At 36.0% G+C, this 27101-nt stretch overlaps 1 protein-coding gene across 2 annotated transcripts in view; it reads left to right on the forward strand.

The window, feature by feature from the left end:
* NUP62CL (nucleoporin 62 C-terminal like) overlaps window positions 1-27101 on the forward strand; it is a 73366-nt gene that overhangs the window by 15372 nt on the left and 30893 nt on the right. For both annotated transcript variants that reach the window (XM_032392795.1, XM_032392796.1), the window contains exons 3-5: window positions 15450-15554; window positions 17057-17155; window positions 21589-21748. In XM_032392795.1, the coding sequence (XP_032248686.1) occupies window positions 15497-15554; window positions 17057-17155; window positions 21589-21748 (317 nt within the window). In that variant the 5' untranslated portion in view covers window positions 15450-15496. The remainder of the gene's footprint in view (window positions 1-15449; window positions 15555-17056; window positions 17156-21588; window positions 21749-27101) is intronic.

Below are 27101 nucleotides of genomic sequence, written 5' to 3' on the forward strand. Positions count from 1 at the left end.
TGATATTTGTACAAGAAGTATTTTTCTCAGTTTACATTTAATTTTTTTAAGTTTTATGGATATTAAAAGATCCTAATTTTTTAATTAAACTTTTTATTTTGACATAATTGTAGATTCTCATGCAGTTGTAAGAAGTAGAGATTCCATATACCCTTTGCCCATTTTCTCCTAGTGGTAACATATCACAGCCAGGATGTTGATATGGATAGTCAAGGTATAGACAAGTCCTATCACTACAGGGATCCTTCATTTTGCCCTTTCAGAGCAACTGTTCCTATAATTTTGTCATTTCAAAAATGTTTAATAAATGGAATCATACAATATGAGATATTTTAGGAATGGCTGTTTTTAACTCAGCATAATTTTCCATAGATTCATGCAGATTGTTGTGTGTATCAGTTGTTTGTTTTATTGATGCATAGTATTCCATGGTATGGATGTACTGCAGTTTATGTAACTGTTTGCCCATGGATGGATATTTGTGTTGTTTCTACTTTTTGGCTATTATGAATAAAGCTGCTCTGAACATTTATGTACAGGTTTTTTGTGAACATAAGTCTTCATTTCTCTTGGATAAGTGCCCAGGAGTACAATTGCTGGATCGTATGGTAGTTGTATATTCAGTCTTATAAGAAACTGCCAAACTGTCTTCCAGAATGGCTGTACCATCAGCAAGTATGTGTGATCCAGTTTCTCTGCTCTTCACTATCATTTGGTATTATCACTATTTTTCATTTTAGGTATTCTTGCAAATAGTGATATCATATTGTGGTTTTTATTTATATTTCCCTAAGGGCTAATGATGTCGAACATCTTTTCCTGTGCTTATTTGTCATCTGAATATCCAATCTGTTCATGTCATTTAGAGTCTGAGAAAAAAAGCATTAAAAAATAGTAATGTATTATATGGGTCCTTTTCACATAGGGACTTGGGAAATGTCAGTGAATAATAGGGTTTTACAAAAGACAGAAGTGCTGATCAACTGGGATTTTTTTTTCTCTTATTGTTAGATTTACACCTAAGTATTTCTCTTTTTTAAAGTGATTGTAAATGGTACTGTATTTTTAATTTCATATTCACTTGCTTATTGCTAGTATGTAGAAATACAATTGATTTTGTATGTTTATCTTGTATTCTGTGACCTTGCTGAACTCATTTATTCTAGGAGGGGTTTTTTTTTTTTTTTGTAGATTTCTTAGGATTTTCTACACAGTCATGTCATCTGAAAATAGAACAGTTTCATTTCTTCCTTTCCAATCTAGATTTTTTCCCTTGCTTTAATGCAGTAGCTAGCAGTTCTAGTACTATGTTGGATAAGAGTGATGAGAGCAGGCATCCTTCCTTTTTCCCAATCTTAGGGAGAAACATCTAGTTTCTCATTAAGTATGGTGTTATCTGTAGTTTTTTATAGATGCCCTTTATCAAGTTGAAGATGTTCCCATTTATTTCTAGTTTTTTTGAGACTTTTACCATAACTGGGTGTTGAATTTTGTAAAAGCTTTTTCTTCATTAGTTGATATGGTCATGTGGATCACATTGATTGAATTTTCAAATATACCAACCTTGCACCCCTAGAATAAATCCCATTTGGTCATATTCTATATGCCTTTTATACATTGCTGAATTCTATTTGCTTATATTTTGTTTGATTTTTTTTTATTCTTTCATTCATATTCATAAGAGATACTGGCCTGCAGTTTTTCTTTTATATATTGTCTGTCTGGTTTTGATCAGGGTATGATACTGGTTTCATAAATTAAGTTGGGAAGTGTTTCTCCTGTTTTATTTTCTGAAAGAAATTCTTCTTTAAACATTTGGTAGAATTCTCCAGTGAAACCATCTGGACCGGGAGATTTGCTTTTTAGGAGTTTTAAAATTATGAATAAATTCCTTAAGTTATAGGGTTACTCAAATTACCTATTTCGTATTGGTGACTTGTGGTAGTTTGTATGTTTTGAGTTGGACCATTTCTTTGAAATTATCAAATTTGTGGGCATGGTATTATTCTTTTGATGTCTACATGGTGTGTCATGATATGCTGTTTCATTACTGATATTGGTAATTGTATCTTCTCTGTTTTCTTTTTCAATCTTAGTAGAGGTTTGTTAATTTTATTGATGTTTCAAGAATCAACTCTTTGTATTATTGATTTTTTCTATTTTTGTTTTCCATTTCATTGATTTTTACTCTTTATTATTTTCTTTCTTCTGCTTGCTTTGGGTTTATTTTGCTCTTTTACTAGGTTTTCAGGTGGGAGCTTGGATGATTGATTAGAAACTTTTCTTCTATTTTTAATTTTTAAAATTGAGATATAATTGACCTTATATTAGTTTCAGGTGTACAACATAATGATTTGATACCTGTATATATTATGAAATTATCACCACAATATGTCTAGTTAACATCCATCACCACACATAGTTACAATTTTTTTTCTTGTGATGAGAACTTTCAAGATTTATTTACTCTCTTAGCAACTTTCAAATATACAGCACAGTATTAAATAGTCACCATGCTGTACATGTTCTTTTCTAATGTGTACATTTACTGCTATAAATTTCCCTGCCAGCACTGCTTTAACTACATCCCACAAATTATGGTATGATGCATTTTCATTTTCATTCAATTCAATGTATTTTTTTAAATTTTCGTTGAGACTTCCTCTTTGACCCATGGGTTATTTCAGTGTGTGTTTAGTTTCCCAATGTTTGGAGATTTTCCTGTTGTTTTCTGTTTTTGATTTCTGATTCCATTCCATTGTAGTTCGAGAATATACTAAATCATTTTTAGCCTTTTAAATTAGTTGAAATTTGTTTTATGGACCAGAATAAGGTCTATCTTGGTATATCTTCCAGGGGCACTTGAAAAGAATGTGTACTCTGCTTTGTTGGGTGAAGTGTTCTATAAAGGCTAATTGTATTCTGATGGTTAATGGTTTTGATGAGTTCTATATCCTTGTTGATTTTCTGTCTAGTTGTTCTATGAATTGGTAAGAGAGGGGTGTTGGAGTCTCTAACTGGAATAGTGGATTTGTCTATTTCTCCCTTCACTTTTGTCAATTTTTGATTCACATATTTTGAAGCTCTGTTCAGTCCTTATATATGACTGCTAAGACTTATTGGGGGATTGGCCCTTTATGTTATATCATTATGTAATATGTCCCTATTTGGTAATTTTTTGGCTCTGAAGTCTACTTTGTCTGATAATAATATATCCATTCCTACTTAATGTTGTATAGTATTTTTTCCATCTTTTTATTCTCAACCTGCCTCTATCATTATTTTTGAAGTGAGTTTCTTATAGACAACATACAGTTGGATCATGGTTTTTTAATACCCTCTGTCACTCTCACTTTTAATTGGATTATTTAGACCATTAACATTTTCTGTAATTATTGCTATGTTAGGACTTAAGTCTGCCATTTTATTTTTTGTTTATATTTTTCATTCTTCTGTTTTGTTTCCTGCCTTCCTATTGATTACCTGAACATGTTTTAGAATTCCATTTTGGTTTAACTATAGTATTTTTGAGATTACCTCTTTGTATAGCTTTTAGTGGTTGCTCTAAGTATTATATATATATATATATATATATATATGCATATATATGTAATATAACATATATAGGATAGTATATAGTATATATATAATAGTTTACTTGTCATTTTACCTGTTTTTGTGCAGTATAGAAACCTTTCCCAGGGTGCCTGGGTGGCTCAGTTGGTTAAGTGTCTGACTCTCTTGATCTCAGTGTTGTGAGTTCAAGCCTTGCATTGGGCTCCACTCAGGGCTTGGTGGAGCCTACTTAAAAAAAAAAAAAGAAACCTTTCTCCCTGTATGTCCCTTAACCCACCCTTATTTGTAATGTAATTGTCTTAAAATATTCTGTCTGCATACATTTAGAACCACATCAGGCCGGGTTATAATTTTTGCTTCTACCATTAAACATAATTTTTAAAAACTTAAGACAAACAGGAAAACCTATTGTATTTACCCACATTTTTTGCTCTTCTATTTGTTGTTTCTTCCATCCTGAAGTTCCAAGATTCCTTCTTTTGTCATTCCCTTTCTGTTGAGAGAACTTCCTTTAGCTGCTCATTTAAGGTGGTCTGTTTGCAACAAATTCTGAGTTTTCCTTTTCAATATCTTAATTTCCTCTTCATTCCTGAAGGATATTTTCACTAGCTATAGGATTCTGGATTGGCATTTCTTTTCTTTCAGCACCTGAAACATATGGTGATACTTTCTTCTTGCCTCCATGGTTTCTGATGAGAAATCTGTCAATTAAATAGTTTTTTCCCTTATAAGTTAGATGCTGTTTTATGTTTAGTTTTCAGAAGTTTAGTTATTACATATGTCTTGGTGTAGACTTCTATTGTTCTATCATCCATTTCACTGATTCTTGTCTGTCTGCTCTATTCTGCTCTTGAATCCTTCCACTTAGCTTTGTGTTTGGTTATTGTCTTTTTCAGTTCTCAAATTTCCATTTGGTTCTTTATATCTTCTATTTCTTTGCTGAGGTTTTCTTTTCATTTCTTTTTCTATTTTTTTTCTGGTAAGGCTATTTTTTCATGTGTTTCAAGCATGTTTATAATTTCTTACTGATGCATTTTTATCATGGATGCATGTCAGTTAATTCTAATGTTTCTGTCATCTTGGTATGTCATTTTTCACTCAGTTTGAGACCTTCCTGGTTCTTGGTAGGATGAGTGTTTAATTGAAACCTGGACATTTTCTTATTATAGTATGAGACTCTGAATCTGATTTAAGCCTTTTTTTTTAAAAAAGATTTTATTTATTTATTTATTTATTTATTTATTTGAGAGAAAGAGAGAGAGACAGAGAAGTAGCATGAGAGGGGAGAGGGTCAGAGGGAGAAGCAGGCTCCCCGCTGAGCAGGGAGCCCGATGCGGGACTTGATCCCAGGACTCCGGGATCATGACCTGAGCTGAAGGCAGTTGCTTAACCAACTGAGCCACCCAGGTGCCCCAACCTTTTTTTTTTCTTTAGCTGATCTTATTTGACATTGCTCTAGCAGGGGAAGAAAGGGGTGCTGCTTCGTTACCCTAAGGTAGGAGTAGAACTTCATTTTCCCTCTTGGTCTCCATTGCTACCCAAGGCAAGGGTCTCCTAGTTACTGGTGGGCAAGGGTGGAAGTTCCTGCTCCCAATGTGGTTTCCAGTGTCACTGTAAGGAGAGGGTTCATAAACTGCTGGCAGGGATGAAAAACCTGGCTCCCTACTTGAACTTCTCTGATACCACTTCGGTGGGGGTATTAGGACACCTCATTACAGTCTCACATGGGTAGAAGTTTAGGCTTCTTGCTTAGTGTTTAGTGCTTAGTAGGTAGAAAATGAGACCATAGTTTTTTGTTGTGGTCTTTGGTTGTACTAGAGTGGTTATTGTCTAAAAGTTTTCTTTCCTATTAGTCTGTCCCTGTCCTTGTCTTTTGTCTACAGAGCAGGCTTTTGTTGGGGCCTTTATGGGAAGGGTCTATATCCATTGGTATTTCTGGGTTACTGGCATATTCAACCACAAGCCCGGGAAATACAAAGCAAAAAGAAAACCTGTGGACCCACCACCGTATCATTCCTTGGGTCTCAAGATCCCTATCTGGTTTGCCTTCTTCTCACCACTTTTCAGGGTCTTCTTAGGTTTGTTTTATATATAATGTTTTAGTTGAATAAGGGTTTTATTTGAATAAGGAAAAGTGCATGTATCCCATTTTCCTGGAAGTTCTTAATTTAATTTTTATATTATCACATCTCTTATTCTGAGTTTCCCTCTCTCTGGACAAATAGTCCTTTTCCATCTCAAGATTCTTAATTCTTTTTGTACTTCTATTATGGTTTATATTTTTAGGAATCATTTTTTTCTAAATGATTAGTGAGTAAAACCATTATATTTCATTAAATAGCCATCCTTTTTCTATTGATTTGAGATGCTGCCTTCCACATACAACAAATTATTATATATGATTAGTTCTGCTTCTGGACTTCCTATTCTGTTCTATTGATCTGCCCTTTATTGTTCTAATATCACCATCTTAGTTATTGTAGCATGCCCCACTATCTTGTAGTATAGGACCACCTTTCCCAATCCTATTAAAAAAATTCATGGTTATTTTCTAGGGCCAACAATTTATTAAAATAGTTGGCGGGGTGCCTGGGTGGCTCAGTTAGTTAACTGTCTGACTTTGGCTCAGGTCATGATCTCAGGGTCCTGGGACTGAGCCCCACGTTGGGCTCCCCACTCAGCGGGGAGTCTGCTTGTCCCTCTGCCCCTGCCCACCCACCCCGCTCATGTCTCTCAAATAAATAAATAAATAAATAAAATCTTCAAAATAGTTGGCATTTTCTTATGTTCTTAAACATCAAGGAATTAAGGCTGATTTGGGTATCCTTCTAGCACTGGTTGGAGAAAATTATATTGAAACCTTCCTCTAGTCCAGTGGTTCTCAACTGGAGATGATTTTGCCCCCTCTCCTAGAGGATATTTGGCAATGTCTGAAGACATTTGTCGTTGTTGAGACTGGGGAGGTACTACTGGCACCTAGTGGGTAGAGCCCGGGGATGCTGCTTTTGACCTTGAAAATAAAACAGCCAGTTATTTTGCTAGCAGAATGGGTTTGTTTGAATAGCAGAGCAATTGCAATTTGGGACAGGCAAGCTGTGGCAAAGCCACCGGCAAGTCTGGAGAACAAAAGAGAAGAAAGCTCTTTTATAGAGGAAAGGAGGGAGTTGGGAGGGGCTGTTGTAAACAAAAAGTCCATTGGAGTAAATTGGGAGTTTGAAGTGTAGTGGCTTTTCATTGGCTGAGTTGTGACAGTGTCTCATTGGCCGGGCTGTTGCTGAGCCAGGAGAAAATCTTCTTCCTGCTGGGGTAGTAAAATAGTTTTGTTTTTGTTTTTGTTTTTGTTTTCCTTTTGGGCCTGCAGAAGGCTGCAACAAGTGGTATGGTGTGAGAGCTCCCCCTTCTGGCCTCCCAACCCCATTTTAAATGAGGTTTCCTTTATTCAATTTCCCACGGCAAAATAACCTGCAGTGCACATAAAAGAAAACCTTGTGTCCCCTACATTCAATACTTCTGACACCAAGTATGGGGGGTTCTTCCCACACCAGCCAGTTCTCTAACCCTGGACACCAGCTGGTTTCAGCTTCCTACATTCAGTTATGATGCTCTTTACCTGGAGTTACCACAGACCACACATTTTAAGGGCTCAGTCCCACAAGACTATCTACTGCTTCAGATACCAATTGTGAGTCCCAGGTTATCACTTGTACTTCTGACCAACTGCTTAGAAGTTGGGGGTTCCCATGACCCCCTCCTTGGGCCAATAATTTGCTAGAACAGGTCAGAGAACTCTGGAAAACACTTTACTTACAATTACTGGTCTATTATAAATGATACAACTTAGGAACAACCAAATGGAAGAGATGCATAGGGCAAGGTTTGGTGGAATGGCCCAGATCTTCCATGTCTTCTCCAGGCATGGTCACCCTTTTAGCACCTCCATGTGTTCACCAACCCAGAAGTTCTCCAAACCCCTTCATTTAGGGTATTGATGGAGGTTCTATTATGTAGGCATGATTGATTAAATCATCGGCCAATGGTAATTGAACTCAATCTTCAGCCCCTCCCATTTCCAGAGGTCAGAGGGTGGGATAAAAGTTCTAACCCTGTAATCACTTGGTTGGTCCCTCTGGTAACCAGTGCTCATTTTTAAGGGCTCTTTAAATTTCACATTATTAACATAAATCAGGTATGGTTGTTAAGGGCTTGTTATAAATGATCAGAGGCTCCTTTCACCTTTATTGCTCCTGGAGCTATTTTAGGAACTGGGGACAAAAACCAAAAACTATAACAAAAGATGTCCCTAACACTTCTGTCACTTTAGGAAATTACAAGGGTTTCAGGATTTGTCCAGGAAAGGGGACACAGACCAAATATGCATTTCTTATTATATCCCAGCATGGGCTAGTCCTCCACAACAAAGAATTACCTGGCCCCAAATGTTGAAAAACCCTGCTCTAGTTCTATGATTAGGAAAACAAGACTCTTAAATCCTTTCTTATTTAAGAGTAAGACTCCTTTAACTTAAAAGCAATCATATTAAATGGCATTTGCTTCCTTGGTTACCTCTGCATATGTGATTTAAGGTCAGGCCCTGAAATTATGCCAGTACCCTAGACAAATGATCAGGATTTTTAAAATATGGGCATAAATCAAGTGCAAATTCAATTAGCACTAGTGAAGAAGTTTCAATAATATGGCCGGTTATAAATACAAAAATCAATAGTGTTCCCATGTTTAAGCAATAGTAGTTGGTAAATATATATAATGGAAAAAGGTCCCATTAACAATTCCAACCAAAAATTCAAAGTGCCTAGCAATAAACTTTTAAAATGTGCATGACCTATATGAAGATAACTCCAAAATTCTACTGAGGAATATAATAGGAGACATGAATAAATGAAGACACCCACTAAATGTGCAGACTCAATATATAAGAATGTCATTTATCTCCACATTAACCTACACATTTAATGTAATTCTTATAAAATCACAATGGGAATTGTTAAAAAACAAAATTCAGCCGAGTAAATTTGAAGATCTAATTGGCTTTTTAAGTGATTCATGAATTGGGCAGCATCCCATCTAGCAAGTAGAGAGATGGTCTGAGGAATTGTACAAAATGGAAGGTTTTTATGGGAAGGAGGGTGGGGCAAGAAGTTATTAGCAAAAGAAAAGAAAGGATTGTTTCTGGCCAGACATCTTTTGGGTGGAAGGGAACAGCAGGGTTTTGTTTTTTTTTTATCATGCAGATTACCTCCCTGGTGCTGATCAGGAAATTTCAGATTGATTTTTGAAAGGTCACATTTCTGGAATAGATTGAAACTGTAATTAAGTTGTGGTTCCCTGTGGTGGGGGACAAATGACTCCCAAATTGGGCTTGTTTTTTTAAAATGGAATTTTTTTTGAGGAAGGAAAGGAAAAGAGGGACTTGACTATAGTTGAGTCAGAAGTTTAAATGGGGGAATAAATGCATGAGACTAGTCAACTCTTACCCGCCCCCCCCCCCCCAGAGAGAGAAAGAGTGCACTCGAGCGAGGTGGCGAGGGGCAATGGGAGAGAGAGAAATCTTAAGCAGGCTCCACACCCAGCCCAGCCCAGAGACCAGTGTGGGGGCTCCATCTCATGACCCTGAGATCATGACCTGAGCCGAAGTCAAGAGTTGGTCGCTTAACCAACTGAGCTACCTAGGCGCCCCTCAACTCTCTTGTTTTTTAAGGAAAGTAATGATGGAGTACTTGTAGGAAAATACATGAAAATGTATGTTAACTTTATTCTCTTCCTTTAAGTTTAAAATATTGTGTAATATAAGAGCACATGAATTCTAGTGCTATAATAATTGAAACTTTCTTGCGGAACAGTGACAGAAAAATTTTAAAGTACAGAAACAAAACCTGGGTCTGTGAAGATGGCATTTCAAATCTGTGGGGAGAGAGGATGGGGTAGTGAGTAAATGAATTGCAGTGGCTGGCTAACCAGCTGATTTGGGGGAAAGGGGATGAATTTTTACCTAAGAAGATCATTAAAAAGAAAACCATGGGTCCAAAATGGTATCATTTAGGTTAAGGCCCCAAGTCAGTAAACTAGGGCTTAATACCTAATCTAACTGCAGTTTCAAACTCCCCCAGAAAGGTAAGTCTTAACTGGTCAGTCAGGAATTTTCTGATAAGCACCAATGAGGTAATAATCTGTCACATGGGTCCTCTCCATCTCCCAAAAGAAGATGAGGTCATCTGCATAATAAGATTCTCTGCCCTTCCCCCTAAGAGAAGGTGATCTTGCCTGAAACAATTCTTTCTTTTGCTTATAACTTTCTTGCCCCACCTTCCTTCCTATAAAAACCTTCCATTTTTGTATAATTCCTATGAGCTCCCCTCTACTTGCTAGATGGGATGCTTCCGGATTCATGAATTCTTTAATAAAGCCAGTTAGATCTTCAAATTTACTCCATTGAGTTTTGTATTTTAACAAGATCAACCAAAGAAATATGGGTAAATTAAAGGTAGAAAATGAAGCCATAAACATTTAAAAAGCACAGGTAAATATGAAAATATGTAAATAATATATCTTGGGTTGGGGAAAGGACCTTTATTTATGTATAATTTAAAAATTTATAATATATTCAGTCAGATGGTTCAAAAATTAGACCATGCATAGTATACATGGGTATACTGTCCCCCATCTACCCTGTATTACCCCTACCCGCTCCACCCCCTCCATTCAGCTGACCACTGTAATTTTATGTATCCTTCCAGAGTTTCTTCATGGATTTGCTAGCAAATAAAAAAAAATATTCTTAGCCCTCTACCTTTATTTTTTTTTTTTTTACATAAATGATAGTATACACAGTGCTCTGTACCTTGCTTTTTAAACTCACAAACTTTACACACTTACTTTAAACATTTTGGAGATCTTTTCACATCAATCAGTATATAGACAGCTCCCTCAGTATTTTTTTGTAGCATCATAGAATTCCATGGTCTAGATGTGCTATAATTTATCTAGTCCCTTGCTGGTGGGCATTTAGGTGTTTCCTCATTTGTTAGTACAAACAGTGATGTCACGGCTCTCATTTTACATGTCATTTTACAGGTGTGCAAGTACATCTTTGTGGATAAATTTTGAGAAGAAATATTACTGGTTCAAAAGATAGGTTCACTTGGAATTTTTTAAACATCGGCACTTGTTTTCTAGAGGGACTATACCCAATTTACACTCCCATTAGGACCCTCAGAGGCTGCTTGTTTGTTCACAGTGTCCTTAATGGAGTGTGTTACTAGTTTTTTATTTCTTCCCATCTGTTTGGTGAAATTGTTCTCAATATAGTTATAATTTGTGACTTTTTCCTAAAAATGAGGTTGAATACCTTTTATATGTTTAAGAGGGGAAGCCTTTTGAAACAAATTATGGAGACATAAACCATAAAGGAAAAAAAATGATGGAAAGATTTGACTACATAAAAAATAAAACCAAAATAAAAAAACAAATGACAAACTGGAGCTGGGATGTTTTTGCAACATTTTTTTTAGAGAGGGGGAGGGAGGAGGGCCGGCAGAGGAAGAGGGGGAGAGAGAATTATAAGCAGGCTCCACACCTAGCACGAGCCTGATAGGGCTCGATCTCACAACCCTGAGATCATGACCTGAGCTGAAATCAAGAGTGGTCACTCAACCAACTGAGCCACCCAGGCACCCCACAACATTTGACTAAATAGCCTTAATATACACTTCAATAATAAGACAATACTCTAGTGAGAAAATCAGCAGATGCCATAAATAGGCAATTTCGGATGAGGAAATTAAAGTAGCCGTTAAACCCGTAGTAAAAATTTAGCCTCACCTGTTGGTAATGAATTATAAATATTAAAACACCTTTGCTGTAAAACTGATCATCTCTTTAAAAGTATACTACATGTGGTGCTTCTTCTAGATGAAACATAGGGCTATTCCACGATACACATTTTAGATAGTTGAAGGTATATAGTAGTGTTCCCAATTCCTTCCCAGCATCTCCCTATCCCCTTCACCCTCAGTGGCCCTAGATCTTTTGGATAGCAGAGTCTTACATTATATATTGCCAAGAGTTGTTCAGCAGTTGGATGTAGGCAGCAACAGATTCAAGTGCAGTTACTTATTAAGTACTTTTTTCCTTTTGAAGAGGAAATAGAATGTCATTATGTATTGGAGTCTGGAAAAAGTGGGTTCAATTCAGCAGAAACTTTGACTGAGTACTTATTACCATGTGCCATGTACAGTGATCTAGAATGAGGATGAAAAGATAAACTTTGTTTTCAGTTAACCAATGAATCTCATTTGTGTCTTTATGTACTTCATTTCTTTAGCTTTATTTTTTATGTACTCTTTATTTGAAATTTTAAAGCAAGAGGCAGGTAATCTGTTTTCTGAAACTTTATCCCAGACTTCTATTTATTATTTTTTTACAGTTTTATTATTATGTAATTCACATACCATATAATTTACCCATTTAAAATGTACAATTAATTGGGTTTTTAGTATATTCACTGAGTTGTGCAGTCATTACTGCAGTCAATTTTAGAATATTTTCATCACCCTCAAAGGAAACTCCATACCCATTAGCAGTCACTGTCCATTCCTCCCTGCTCCAGTCCCTCACAACCAAGAAACTGCTTTCTGGCTCAGACTCCCCTATTCTGGACACGTCATATAAAAGGAGTCATAAAATATGTGCTCTTTTGTGATTAACTTCTCTCACTCCGTGTAATGTTTTTAAGGGCTCATCCATGTTTTAGCATATATCAGTGCTGCTTTTCCTTGTTATGGCCGAATAAAATTCCATTGTATGGATATACCACATTTTATTTATCCATTCATCAGTCGATGTTCATTTGGGTCGTTTCTACCTTTTGCCTGTTATAAGTAATGCTCCTATGAACATTCACGCACATGTTTTTGTGCAGATATATGTTTTAATTTTTCTTGTGTAGATACCTAGGAGTAGAATTACTGGGTCATACGGTAACTCTATGTTTAACACATTGAGGAAGTGTCAGACAGTTTTCCAAAGTGGCTGTACCATCTTACATGCCCATTAGCATTGTATGAGCTTCCCAATTTCTCCACATCCTCACCAACACTTGATATTATCTGGCTTTTTGATTATAGCCATCTGAGTCGGTATGAAGTGGACTCTCATTGTGGTTTCGATTTTTAATTCCCTAATGACTAATGACATTGAGTTTGTTTTCATGTGTTAGATGGCCATTTGTATCAGCAACTTGGCATCTTTCTGACCATTCTTTTGTAGTCGCCTCTCCCTCTGGCCACAGCCTAGAAAGAATCTCTACTTTTAAGGATTTACGTCATTAGATTTTGCTTACCTGGATAATCCAGGATAATCTCCCTATCTCAAGGTACTGAACCTTAATCACATCTGTAAAGGCCTTTTTGTCAAGTAAGGTAATATGTTTGCAGGCTCTGGGTATTAGGAGGCAGCTATCTTTGGGGACCATTTTTCTGTCTACCATACCATCTTAACAATACTAAATCTTCTGATCCACAAACATGAGATCTTTCCATTTATTTAGGATGTCTTTAATTTCTTGTAGTGATGTTTTATATTTTCCTGGGTATAAATCTTGCACTTCTTTTGTTAGATTTGCTCCTAAGTATTTTTTGAGTGGAATGATGTTCTTAATTTCATTTGTGGGTTGTTCATTGCTGGCATATAGAATTGTAATTCATTTTTCTGTGTTGATCTTGAATCCTGCAAATTTGCTGAACTTGTTTAATGTTCTAATAGATTTTTTTTTTTTTTTTTGTGGCTCTCTTAGAGTTTTCTGTATTCATGATCAAGTCACCTGTGAATAGAAATAGGTTTATTTCTTCCTTTTTGACCTGGATGCCATTTATTTTGTTTTCCTGCCTAATTATTCTGGTTAGAACTTCTAATGTATTGTTGGGAAGAGCAGACATCCTTGGTTTGTTCTTGATGATAGTGGGAAAGTATGCAGTCTTTCACCATTAAATATGACGTTAGCTGTGGGTTTTTCATAAATGCCCTTTATCATGTTGTAGACGTTCCCTTCTCTTCGTAGTTTGTTGAGCATTTTCATCATGAAGCTATGTTCGATTTTCTCAAATCCTTTTTCTACTTCTATTGAGATGATCCTGTTTTTTTCACATAATATCATAATTGAGGTATAAATCACATATCTTAAAATTCACCCTTTTAAAATGTGCAATTCTGGGCGCCTGGGTGGTTCAGTCGTTAAGCGTCTGCCTTCGGCTCAGGTCATGATCCCAGGGTCCTGAGATCGAGCCCCACATCGGGCTCTCTGCTCTGCGGGAAGCCTGCTTCTCCCTCTCCCACTCCCCCTGCTTGTGTTCCCTCTCTCGCTGTCTCTCTCTGTCAAATAACTAAATAAAATCTTTAAAAAATAAAATAAAATGTGCAATTCAGTGTTTTTAAAAAATATTCACAGCATGTGCAACCATAACCACTATATAATTCCAGAATATTTTCATCACCCCAAAAAGAAACCTGGTACCCATTAGCAGTCACTCCCTATTACCCCCTCCTCCCAGCTCCTAGCATCCACTAATCTACTTTCTGTCTATGGATTTGCCTATTCTGGACATATTCTGGACATTTCATATAAATTGAATCATACAGTATGTAGCCTTTTGTGTCTGGCTTCTTTCATGTAGGGTAATATTTTCAAGATTCATGCAGGGTGTAGCACGTATGAGTACTTGATTCTTCTGATCTCAGGAGGAAGACTCTTCAGCTTCCTCTTTCCCTAGTTACCCCTGGTAAACTAGCTGGCCTACAGTCTAAATTTTTACTCTCACAAAACTACTTGCTTCCTTTTAATTGCTTAGCACCAAAATCTCCATTCTTTTTTTTTTTTTTTTTTCTTGAGAGAGAGTCCTTCGGCTTGAATTTCCTCACACTCCTTTTCAAAAAAGGCAATACTTTTGGGTATAGCTTGGGAGCTCTCTGTTTTTATGGGCTTCCTTTACCCCTGGGCAAAACCTTTGAAACAGTGCTGTGGGTGCTGTATAGGGCTAGTTTCCTCTGACCCTCTTGCTTATTGCTTCAGGCATGGAACCTCAGCCCTATACGTGAGCTGGGACAAGGAAGTCAGGGTAGGGGTGATGGGGCCCCCGTATTCTTAACCTGTTGGGCCTGGTGTAGTACCTCTGCCCTATGAATGAGGGCTGACTAAAGGAAGGGAGTCCCTCAACTCTTGGCTGTACTCACCAGGAATTTCAACACGTTAACACTATGTGTTGGAGGTGATTTGCTGGCTGCTTGCCTTTCCCAATGAAATACTGTGTCCCTTGGTTGGGAGCTGGGGCCAGTGTTTTTGGCCACTCTGGCCTGGAGTGTGGCTTCCTTCAAGGTGAGCAGGGGGATAGAGGGAATGAAGGGAGTGGGTTGTGATTCATATGCTAGACTCTCATTGGTATAACTGAGTCAGCAGATTTTCTTGAATAAATGTTCTTTATTTGTTGTATATATTTTGGATGATTTCCTGAGATTTCAGATTGTTTTCTATACCAGTTATGGTTGTTTCACTGGGGAATAGGTCCCCAGGACTTCTTATGCTGCAGTTCTAGAAGTGGATCCCCCTCTTAACGTTACCTTTTTAGTAAAGTAGAATTTCTTGGTTATGATGGTGCTAGAAGGCTGACTATACTAAGCAGTACTGATAAACTATTTTTTTTAAATCAGGCTTTTATTATGTTTTATTTGTTAGATCTCAAGAGTATCTGATTTTCTTTGCTTTGTTTCAGTTTCTCTATATAAATGAACCTTGTTATAATGATGTTTTATTTTTAAAAAATTGTTCTTTGGTGACATATTTTTCTGCTTGTTACTTTGATTTTTAGGTTTGGCTTCAGCATCGACTGCTGACGCCACTACTTGTTCAAGCACCATGCTGTTTACTTCAATGTCAAATGCTTCTACTTCTGCTGCTGCTACTGGGCTCTCTTGTAAGTTACTGGTTGCAAAGAAAATACCATTATTTCGCATCAGGCCACTTAACTCAATTTGCCAATATAAGCTATGGATCTCTTGCATCTCATAAATTATCATTATGCTCAAACCCATCTGTAACTGCTGCTATCAATAGTAGCTTTGCTTAAGAACCTAATTGTCATGGCTTTAGCTGTGAATTTTATGTTAACATGATTATTCCAGCTTAAAATGATAATTTTAAGCATTTAATTCATTAACATTGTAATGTTTTGAAACAACTTCTTGAAGCTAATGGGAATAGGAAGAGTGGGAGTCTTGCCAAGTATATCTGACGGGAAGAAGTCTTATTATCCATGTGAATAAGATAAAATGGGAATTAAATGTTGGAGCCTTGCTATCATGTATTCTTCTAGATAGACCAGGTTTGTGGTCCTTACATTTTACCTATCGGAAGTGATGGATGACAAAAGGACCAGTTTGGGGTCTTAATTGACACCGTGTGTTGCCTTGTGGCTTCTCTCCTTAAAGAGGAACATCTGGATGCGTTGATCTGAGAAGTGGGATATTAATTATCTTGTAACCCCAACTTCTTTGCTATGTATCTTCCATTAGTACAATAACAGCAAATGTTGAGCAATTCTTTCTTACAGGTCCATATAAGCTGACTCTGCTTTTGAGATATCTTCACAGTGCCATGACATTTATCATTAGACTTTGTTATTGTAACCCTAGCTGTAATATGGTTCCCCCACAGGCCTATTATAGCAAGATTGTCACCATTCCTGGGAATAAAACTTGCCAGGAATTGCTCATGCCTAGTTCAGGGTAAAAAATAGTGGTCTGTCATCCCTATCCTCTTATGAAGCTGGAATAGGCAAACATTAGTTAAAATTGCTGGTTACCACTTGAGTTGTATTTTCTACCAAATAGACTTCCAGTTTTGAGACACGAGTGGGATTCTGGAAGCCTTTTGACATATGTAAGCAACTACAAACAACAGATTTCGTGAATATGACCACGTCTGAGGTTGGAAGTTATGATTGTTGAAAGCATTCCATTTTCAATCAAAGACTTGCCCTCTGACCTTTGAAAGGCTTGTTTTCATTCCTGTCTTTGATGTCCTTGCCTACCAAATGAAAAGAAATCTCACTCATAGTATTTGTAAAATTAACTTTAATGAGGTAAAACTTACATATAAAATTAACTTATTTTAAGTATACAATTCAGTGATTCTAATAAGATTACTGAACTGCGTAACTACCACTAAAACTGTAATCCAGTTTTAGAACACTTCTCTCATCCAAATAAGATCTCTCAGCCCCAGACAACTACTAATCTATTTTCTGTCTCCATAGATTTGCCTTTTCTGGACATTTCTTATAAATGGATTGACTGTAGGTTTTTGGAGTTCAGCCAAAAGTTTCTAAAGGACTCTTCAGATCAAAGAAACTTTATCTAAATTACTCACTGTTTTTAAATTAAAGTATAAAAGGTAATATTATGTTATTCTCTGCAGTTGGTGCTCCAACAACTTCGACTGGAACATTTGGTGGCATAACTTTGGGATTTGGATTAAAATTCCCTGGAGCAGGTGGAGCAGCTCATACTGCTTCTAGTAAGATTTGAGAATTATTGGGGTGTGTGATGTGTTTGGATGCTCAGTGGAAATGTGCTGTGTAACAAGCAGTGAGAGTGTAGTATTCCATAGCTTTTAGGACTGTTTAAGTAAGTTATGATCATTTCATCAGAGTATGCAAAAGGTACACCAAAAGTGATGATTGCCAAAGTGTAGTGAGACATTTGATACCAATGAAGCTACTTCTTTGAGATGACCGTAATCAACACCGCTACCAAATTCTTGTCAACTTTTAAATTTAAGAATTTTTATTATTGATCATAGTGTCTACATTGACCCAATATATTGGGATTGATAATTCTTTTTCCCTAAAACTTAAGTTTTGACCTGTATTAAAGTTGACCCTATCCTAAAGCTGATTACAGGAGTTTCCATCCTGAATTTGTTTCTGCCGGTTAAGAGCTAGTTAGGTTGTAGGTTGAAGAGAACTTGGCTAGTCATAGCCTTATATCTTATGGTGAGCTGGGTGGTTAGGGGTCAGTTGCTACTTAAACCTACCATTTAAGTCAGACTCCATTCTAGGAAAGTCTTATTTGTTTTATTTTAAAAGTTTACGTAAGGCTGAACAAATCTTTCCTCAAACCTGGTATAAATTAAAAGTCACTCTTTTTTTAAATTTAAAGTAATATTCCTAAACAGAGATGTCCGCCATCTATTTATGTATTCTTTTGCATGAATGATGCTTAACTGAGTTTCTGCTGTGTACGAGGCAACTGGCCAACCTATGAGAATTGTGAAGAGTGTGTCTTGAGGACTTTACAGGTCACCATATTTGCAAATACCATAACCCATAATTCCCCCCGTAAAATGCTGAACAAAGAACTGATTCTTTCAGCCGTGGGTTGAGTCACTGAAGTATGAATTGGCAGGCTCTTTGGTGACTCTGCCATAACCCATCCCCTCCCCAGCTAGGTCTCAAATTCCTTCCTGCAAACTGGTACCTTTGCTACTAAGCCATCCCTCCTGGCCATTCCATCTACCATTACCTTATATACCCATCTCCTCATCAGATGTATCTCAACTTGACACCCTTAACCCAGCATTGGTTTTTCTCCCCTACTCACCTTTCCTTCTCCCCAAGCATATTTACTTGCTCAGACTCTTCACCTCACAAATCAGCCTTGTAGGGCAGCTTTCAAGTGTCTGTGTCTGCAGATTTATTGTCATTTGGGATTATTCTCTGCCCTAAGTATAATCAGCAAGTTTTAAGAGAAGCTTGCTTGTTATCAGTCTTATATCTTTTGTATGGAAAATGTTTGCTTGGATAGGAAAATTGGGTAGTAGGATGTTTTGAAGGATGTTTTCATTATTTTATATAACGATCTTTAAGACCATCAGAATGAGATTTATTTAAATGCAAATGTGGCATGCAGTTATTTTGTATTATTTATAGAACTGTGCTTCCTTTTTACTACACAGATAATGTAGAGTTGACTGTATTTAGTTTAGACCAAAGTCATAACTTGCAAAATCAAACTGTGAGGGAACCTTTCGTTCTCAAATCCATTGCTTTTTTGGTATTAATTGAATTGCTATTGTTATTTGAGTATTATCTCCTATGCCAGAGCTAATTTACACCTTTTTAAAATACTGTAAAAAATAAGGAACAAAGATAAATACTGTTTAAAAAGGTTAAAATAATCATACCATTTTTTTATGACTCAAGATTCTTTTATGTTTAGGCTGACAGGTATTAATTTCCTAAAGGTATTTTTCCTCATCTTTGTGGAGATGTTTTGGTAGTGATGGTAGCTGCTTTTTTTTATTATAAAAATCATACACACATGTATATATAATATATACATATTTCACTGTCTCTAGAGTGAACAGTTTGGTGTTTATCTTTCTAGCCTTTTTTTCCAAACACATACAAACATACATTGAATTTATTTGTTTTACAAAAATGGGATCATTATAAATATACACACATGTAATCCTAGAATCTGCTGTTTTCTTATATGTCATCTTTGCACATCTGTCCATACTAGGAAATACAGATTACTTTAAAAAAAAAAACAAAACAAACAACCTTTGGGTGAAGAAAAGCTTTATAAGAAGGACTCTTTCTTTTTCTTAATTGTTTTTCTGTTTTCTGTCTTGAATGTAGTAGTTAACACAGTGTTTGAATGAATTAATCAATAAAGGAGGGGTCTCCATAGTGTGATTAAGTTTCAGTATTTCTGGAGGAAGGGTTTCTTTTCAGATAAGATTTTTATTCTCCGATGAAGATTGTGATGACATAGGATTGTAAAGAATGTCACGTGGGATCCAATCTGTAATCTTCCCAGTGTTTTGAGTGATAAATGACCCCAGGGAATCCTTTGTGACTGGGTACGCTCTTTCCCTGTGGTGTTCATTCCACCCTCACAAAGGCTAACCCAAAGAATTAGGGAATTCTTGTAAGGATTCTTGTGGCCAAAAGGGAAATGGAATCTTTTGGAAATCTAACACAGGTATTATCATGGCACTGAACTTTAAAGAAATTGGAATTTAAGAGTTGTTCTAAAGGCAGCTTTAGGGACCTAAATCTATTGCATAAACATAATTCTGCTCTTTTCCCTTAGTCTTCTCTTTTCTGACTTCCCATTGGTTTCCTTACCTCTTTTTCTACCTTACTATTTTAGCTTATTCTTTTTTTTTTAAGATTGTATTTATTTGAGAGAGAGTGCATGCACGAGCACAAGCACAAGGGTGGGAGGGGCAGAGGGAGAGGGAGAAGCAGACTCCCCGCCAAGCAGGGAGCCTGATGTGGCTGGATCCCAGGACCCTGAGATCATGACCTGAGCTGAAGGTAGAAGGCACGCACTTAACCGACTGAGCCACCCAGGCGCCCCTTAGCTTATTCTTAATTTTGAGTTGCTCAGACTCCTCAATTCTACTTCATATCTGTCCTCTGTTGGTTCTTTCAACCCCCCGCCCCCCCGCCTATTGTCTGATTCTTTCTACACATTTGGGAATATTTCCAAATTTCTGCTTACAGTCTGATTCCATATTTCTGGAAATATTTCCATATTTCTACCTATAGTCTGATTCTTTCCATAGTTCTAAATTTTTGAAAATGAGATTCTGACCTATTTTATCCCTGCTTGGCTAGAGCTCTCTATGCCAGACCCTTGTATAGGCTGCCAGTAGTATATGAAATGGATACCATACTCCGGATGCCCACCTTGTCCCAATCAACTGTGAACTAGGAGCAAAGGACAGAATTATTGGAATAAAGAAAGAGTATCTTAGCTTGATCCCTCAGCAGGAATGGAGTAGGCCAGTTTCCCTCAGTATAGGCTGTGCATGTTTTGGCAGGCAGCACGATAATTATGTATTTATCTAGTAAGGCCATTAACCTGAAAATACTGCTAATTGGGAAAGCAAGGCTAATGTAAAAGAAACAATTGTGTACATGTTATAATGTATTTTTATAACAAATTTCTTGTTACAGAAGCAGCATCTATTGATTACCAAGAACATTTGAAAACACAGAGAACCAAAAAGAAGAAAACATTTCCAGTCCCCACCAGCCACAGTTTTCTATGAATTTTTAAGTGCTCAGTGTGTAGGAAAAACCGAAAGTGCTATGAGAAGTTCAGAAAACCAAGGGATAATGATGGAGTAGAAGAGAAGTGGGTGGCAAATATGGGGGAAGAAAGAATGTGAGTTAGGCCATGAAATATAGTGAGGATGTCATCTAGAGAGGGCTAGGTTTTTAGTAGGGGTACAATGGAAAAAGACACATAAGAGAGAGGTCTGGGCTGTAGATGAAACCTTGAGAGGCTTTCTTTCACCTATTAGACTGGCGAAGATATATGCCTAGTATGGGCTATATCGTAGAGAAACAGTATGGGCTCTAACATAGAGAAACAGGGACTCTGCCCTACTGATAGAAATGTAAATTGGCAAAATCTTTTTGGTTGGACAATTTGGCAAGATATATTAAAATTTATAGCATGCTGACCCTTTGATCCAGCAATTTCATTTCTAGGAATTAATTACAAGAAATATTCATGTAAGTATGCAAAGATATAGATGTGTACAGAGTTTGTATAAGATTCTAATTATTCTCTCCTTAGAAGTTTAGTAGAATTTGTCAGTGAGGTCATCTAGGTCTGGAGGTTTGTTTATGGGAAGAGTTTTGAGGTTTGATTCAATTTCTTTAATGATTATAGGTCTGGTTAAGTTGTAAATTTTCTTTTTCTACACACACATCCAGGATTTTTAATTTTTAGCAGAAAGGTTAATCCAGATGTCTGGCCTGCTGTATATCACTTCATATTACAACAGTATTGAGTGCTAATTCACACAACTTTGAATTAAATTTCACATTTTAAAAAATGCTTTCTCTAGCTTTTATCCTGAATGATCAAGGACTAAATAAAATAAATCTCTCATTTCTTACTAACGTGCATTTTATTTTCCAGCTACAACATCAACAACGACCACCACCACTGTCACCACCACCACCACTACTACCACAACCACCAGTGGATTTACCTTGAACCTAAGGTCACTGACATCATCTGGGATTAATAACATTGTTCCAGTCGGTATTAATTCCCTACCATTTACTTCGACTGTTAAGTAAGCCTGTTTTTTTGAAAATTTGCGTGGATTTCATTTTATTTATCATGCACAAGGTATAATTTGCTTGTATAGCTTTAGAATAGTGTTTGAAAGTTAGGTAAATGACCCAGCCGAAGGAGCAGATAAAGGATTTCTGTAGCTTAGGAAGTGGAACGATTAATAGCACACCTTTGTTTTATTACCATTATAATATGATTATTACTATTACTAATAACAGCTAGCATTTACTGTGCAATTACTATATGTTTAGCAATGTGACAGTGCTTTACAAACATCATGTCATTTAATCCTCACAATAACTCTATGAGGTAGGTGCTGTTTTTGTTCCCATTTTATAGATGAGAAAACTGGAGCACGTAGAAATTTTTTACTGTGCCCCTGGTAATGGTAGAGCCAGGATTAAAATCCAGGCAGTTGAACTCCAGAGGTTGTATTCTTAGAATCTATGCCATGTTCTTCTCTAATTGTTGTTTTTAATTAAACCTTTTATTTTGAGACCATTGTAGATTCACATGTGCTTCTAAGAAATAATACAAAAAATCCTGTGTGTCCCTTACCTACTATCTCCCGATAATAACATCTTGCAATGCTATTGGTGCAGTGATACAATCAAGATATAGAACAGTTCTATCAGCATGAGGATCCTTCCTGTTGCCCATTTATAGCCACACTTACTACCAATCCCTCCTTTCCCTGACCCTGGGCAACAATGAATCTGTTCTCCATTTCTATAATCTTGACATTTAAAAATGTTACACAAATAAATCCTATATTATGTGATCTTTGGGCATTATTATTTTTTTTTTAGTCATACTTCCTTGAGATAAGTTTGTCATGTGCATCAGTAGTTTGTTCTTTTTTATTTCTGAGTAGTAGCCCATGGTATTGTGGATGTACTATAGTTTAACTATTCACTTGTTGATGGACTTCTAAGTTGTCTCCAGTTTCTGGCTATTATGAATAAAGCTGTTTTTGTTTTGTTTTGTTTTTTGTTTTTTTGTGTGTGAATGTAAGTCTCATTTCTCTGGGATAAATGCCCAGAGTGCAGTTACTGGGTGGTAGAATTGTTGCATGTTTATTTTTTTTAAGATAATGCCAAATTCTTTTCCAGAGTGGCTGTGCCATTTTACACACTTGACAGCAATGTATGAGGGATCCAGCTTGTCCACCTTCTCACCAGGATCTGGTGTTGTCACAATTTTTTATTTTAGCCCTTCTAATAGATGTGAAATGTTATCTCATTGTGGTTTTAATTTGCATTTTCCTGATGACTAATGATGTTGAGCATCTTTTTATGTGTTTATCTGCCACCAGCATATCCTCTTTGGTGATGTGTCTGTTTATGTCATGTCTTTTGTCTGTTTTCTACTTGAATTTCTTTTTTTAATTTCAAGTGTTGAGAGTTTTATATATTCTAGGTTCAATCTTGTCAGATATGTGGTTCATAAATATTTTCTCTAAATCTGTAACTTGTCTTTTTGTCTTTTTAACAGGGTACTTTGCCAAACAAAAACTTCTAATTGATGAAGTCTAGTTTATCACTTTTTCCTTTAATGGACCATGTTTTAATGTCAAGTTTAGGAGATCTTTGCCTAACTCTAGATACCAAAGATTCTCTGTTTTTTTCTAAAAATTTTACAGTTTTACATTTTGCATTTAAAACAGGAACCACTTTGAGTTAATTTTTGTATGAAGTGTGAGTTTTAGAGCAAGGTTCATTTTTTTTTTTGTCTTGGGTGTCCAATTTTTCCAGCATCATTTGTTGAAAGGCAGTCTTCAACTTCCTCCATTGAAATACTTTTACACCTTTGTCAAAAATCAATTGGACATATTTGTGTCAAATTTTATTCTGCTTCAATTGATACAATATTTTGGGAATTTTCCTCTTTAGTTTAATGATATAGTGAATTACATTGATTGATTTTCAGATGTTGAGCAGCCTTACATACATAGGATAAATTCGACTTGGTCATGGTGTAAAATTTTTTTTTATACATTTTTAGATTAGTTTGCTAGTATTTTGCTTGAGGACTTTTATATTTAAGTTCATGAGAGATATTAGTCCATAGTTTTGTTTTCTTTCATTTTTTATTCTGTCTTCATTTTTGATATGTGAATAATATTAGCCTCATAAAATGATCTGGGAAGTATCCTCTTCTGTTTTATAAAAGGAATTGTATAAAATTGTATAAAAAATTGTTTGTTAAATGTATGGCAGAATTCTCCAGTGAAACCTCTGGGCCTGGGTATTTCTTTTTTGGGAGCTTTTAAGTTACAAATCAATTTCTTTAATGGTTCTAGTACTATTCATTATCTGTTTCATCTTTGATAAGTTTTAGTAGTGTGTGGTATTCAAGGAATTGGTTTGGTTTTCTAAGTTGTCAAATTTATGACTATAAAGTTGTTTGTAGTATTTGCTCTTTGCGCTTTTAATAGCTGTTTCATTTCTTATATTGGTGTTCCATACCTTTCTTTTATCCATTTTATTCATCCTTTCCCAAAGAAGTAGCTTTTGTTTCACTGATTATTCTCTATTGTTTTCATTTTCAATTGCATTGATATCTACTATTTATTATTTCTTTCCTTCTGATTGTGTTGGGTTCATATTGCTCTTTTTCTGGTTTCTTGAGGTATGAACTTAGATTATTGATTTGAGACCTTTCCCTTTTCCTAATGTAAGCATTTAATGCTATAAATATCCTCACCATTGCATTAGCTGTGTACCACATGTCCTTTAAAAAAAAAAAAAAAAAGATTTCATTTGTTTAGTTGAGAGAGAGAGGGCGAGGGAGAGAGAGAGAGAGAGCACATGAGTGGGGGGGAGGAGCAGAGGGAGAGGGACAAGCAGACTCCCCGCTGAGCGGGGAACCGGACATGGGGTTTGATCCCAGGACCCTGAGATCATGACCTGAGCCAAAGTCAGACACTTAAACTACTGAGCCACCCAAGTGCCCCTGTATGTACCACATGTTCTATTGTGTTTTATTTTCCTTTTCATTCAATTCTGTCTACTTTTCAAATTGCCTTTATGAATTCCTCTTTAACCCATAGATTATTTAGAAGTATGTTAACTTCCAAGTGCTTGCAGATTTTCATGTTTTCTTTCAATATCGATTTCTAATTTGATTCTATTATAGTTGAAGAACATGCTCTGTATGACTTGAGTCATTTTGTATTTGTTCAGGTTCGTTTTATAATGAAGTTAGAGTCTTTCTTGGTGGCTGTTCCATGGGCACCTGAAAGTTGTGTTTTCTGCTGTTGGGTGGAGTGTTTTATATATGATGATGAGTTCCTACTTCATTGTATTTTCAGATCTGTATCCTTGCAGCTTTTCTCTCTATTGCTTCTTTTAGTTGTGGGGAGTGGCAGTTTGAAGTCTCCAACTAGAATTGTGAAATCCTCTGTTTCTACCTTGCTCTATCTGTTTTGCTTTTTGTATTTTGAGGTTCTGCTATTTGGTTGCCTACACGTTTAGGATTGTTGGCCTTCCCTGGTGCTTTGATTCCTTTATCATTATGCAATGTCCCTCTTTGGTAATTTTCTTTGCTCTAAGAAAGTGACCTTATTTGGTATTAATATAGCCATCTCTTAAAAAATTAATCTTGCATTATATCTTTTTCCATCGCTTTACTTTCAATCTATTTGTGTCTGTATTTGAAATGAGTTTCTTGTAGATAGCATATGGATGGATCATAATTTTTATCCGCTCTGCCAATTTCTGCCTTTTAGTTGGTATATTTAGCACATTTACATTTAAGCTAATTACTGATATGTTAGGGCTCAAGTCTGCTCTTTTATTACTTCTGTTTTTGTTTTTCTTTCGTTTTTTAATTTCCCTGTGGGATACTCAAACATTTTTTAGGGTTCCATTTTGTTCTATTTTTATAGTGTTTCTGAGTATATTGCTTTGTATAATTTTCTTACTAGTTGCTCTAGGTATTACAGTATACATATGTAACTTCTAATAGTCTAGTCATGTTGACATTTTACCACTTTGGTAATTCCATTTAGCTCCCTTAACTCTTCTTACCTTTTAAATTTAATTGTCTCGAGTATTTCTCTGTGTACATTGAACACCACATTATGTGGTGTTACACCTTTTGCTTCAGCCATCAAATATGACTTAAAAAATTCATGAGAAGTAGGATAGTCTATTATATTTATCCTTTTTGTTCATTTTGACTTTCCTTTAAGAAGTTCCAAGCCTTCTTCTGTTTTCTTTTTTTTTTTCCTGATTAGCTAATTTTTGAGGGTAGGTTTGCCAGCAACAAAAAAATCTTGCAAGGGAATATCTTTATTTTCCTTTCATTTCTAAAGGACATTTTCACCAGATAGAGAAGTTGTGGTCAACAGTTTTTTTTTTTTTTTTCTTTCAGTACTTGAAAAATGTTGTGACACTTCCTTTTAGCCTCCATGGTTTAAGATGAGAAATATGCTGTCATTTGAATTGGTATTACCTTTTAAGTAATGTGTTGTTTCTCTCTGGCTACCTTCAAGATTTTTTTTCTTCCTTTATCTTTAGTTTTCAGAAATTTAAGTATTATGTGCCTTAGTGCAGATTTCTTTGAGTTATTCTGTTTGGGGTTTGCTCAGCATCTTGAATTTGTAGATTTATGTCATTTGCCAAATTTGGGAAGTTTTCACCTTTATTTTTCAGAATACTTTTTCAATCCCATTTTCTCTTTTCCTCTCTAATCTATCATCCTCCGATGGTACGAATGTTACCTCTTTTATTATTGTCCTCTAGGTTCTTTAGATTTTTTTTTTTCATTTTTTGTGTCTTTTTCTCTTTGCTGTTCTGTAAATTCTATTGATCTACTCTCAAGTTTGTTGATTCTATCCTTTGTCATCTTCACTCTAGTATCAAACCCTCTAAGTGAGCTTTTAATTTCAGTTATTTTAGTTTCCAGTTCTATAATTTCCATTTGATTGTTTTTCGTAACTTCGGTTTCTTTGCTGAGATTTTCTAGTTTTCATTTGTTTCTAGAAAATTCATAATTGCTTATTGGAGTATTTTTTGATGGTTGCTTTAAAATTCTTTTCAGAGAATTCCAATGTCTGATACCTCTCACTGTCAGTGCCTTTGGATTGTCTTTTCTCTTTTGAGTTGTGATTTTCCTGGTTCTTGATAGGACAGATAATTTTCAGTTGTATTCTGGACATTTATGTCTATTATGTTAGGGGAGTCTTTTTTTTCAAATCAAGTAGTCCTTTTGTTGGGGTGTAGTACAAGGGTTGGGCATGTTTGTATCTTCAGCTTCCTACTAGACCCTGCCCATACCACCCCAGTACAAGTAAAGCCTCGATGCAGATGAATGGTATGGAAGTTCAGCTACCCCCTAAGCCCTGC

The sequence above is a fragment of the Phoca vitulina genome, unplaced genomic scaffold (assembly GCF_004348235.1).
Source record: "Phoca vitulina isolate PV1807 unplaced genomic scaffold, GSC_HSeal_1.0 scaffold69, whole genome shotgun sequence".
Taxonomy (NCBI): domain Eukaryota; kingdom Metazoa; phylum Chordata; class Mammalia; order Carnivora; family Phocidae; genus Phoca; species Phoca vitulina.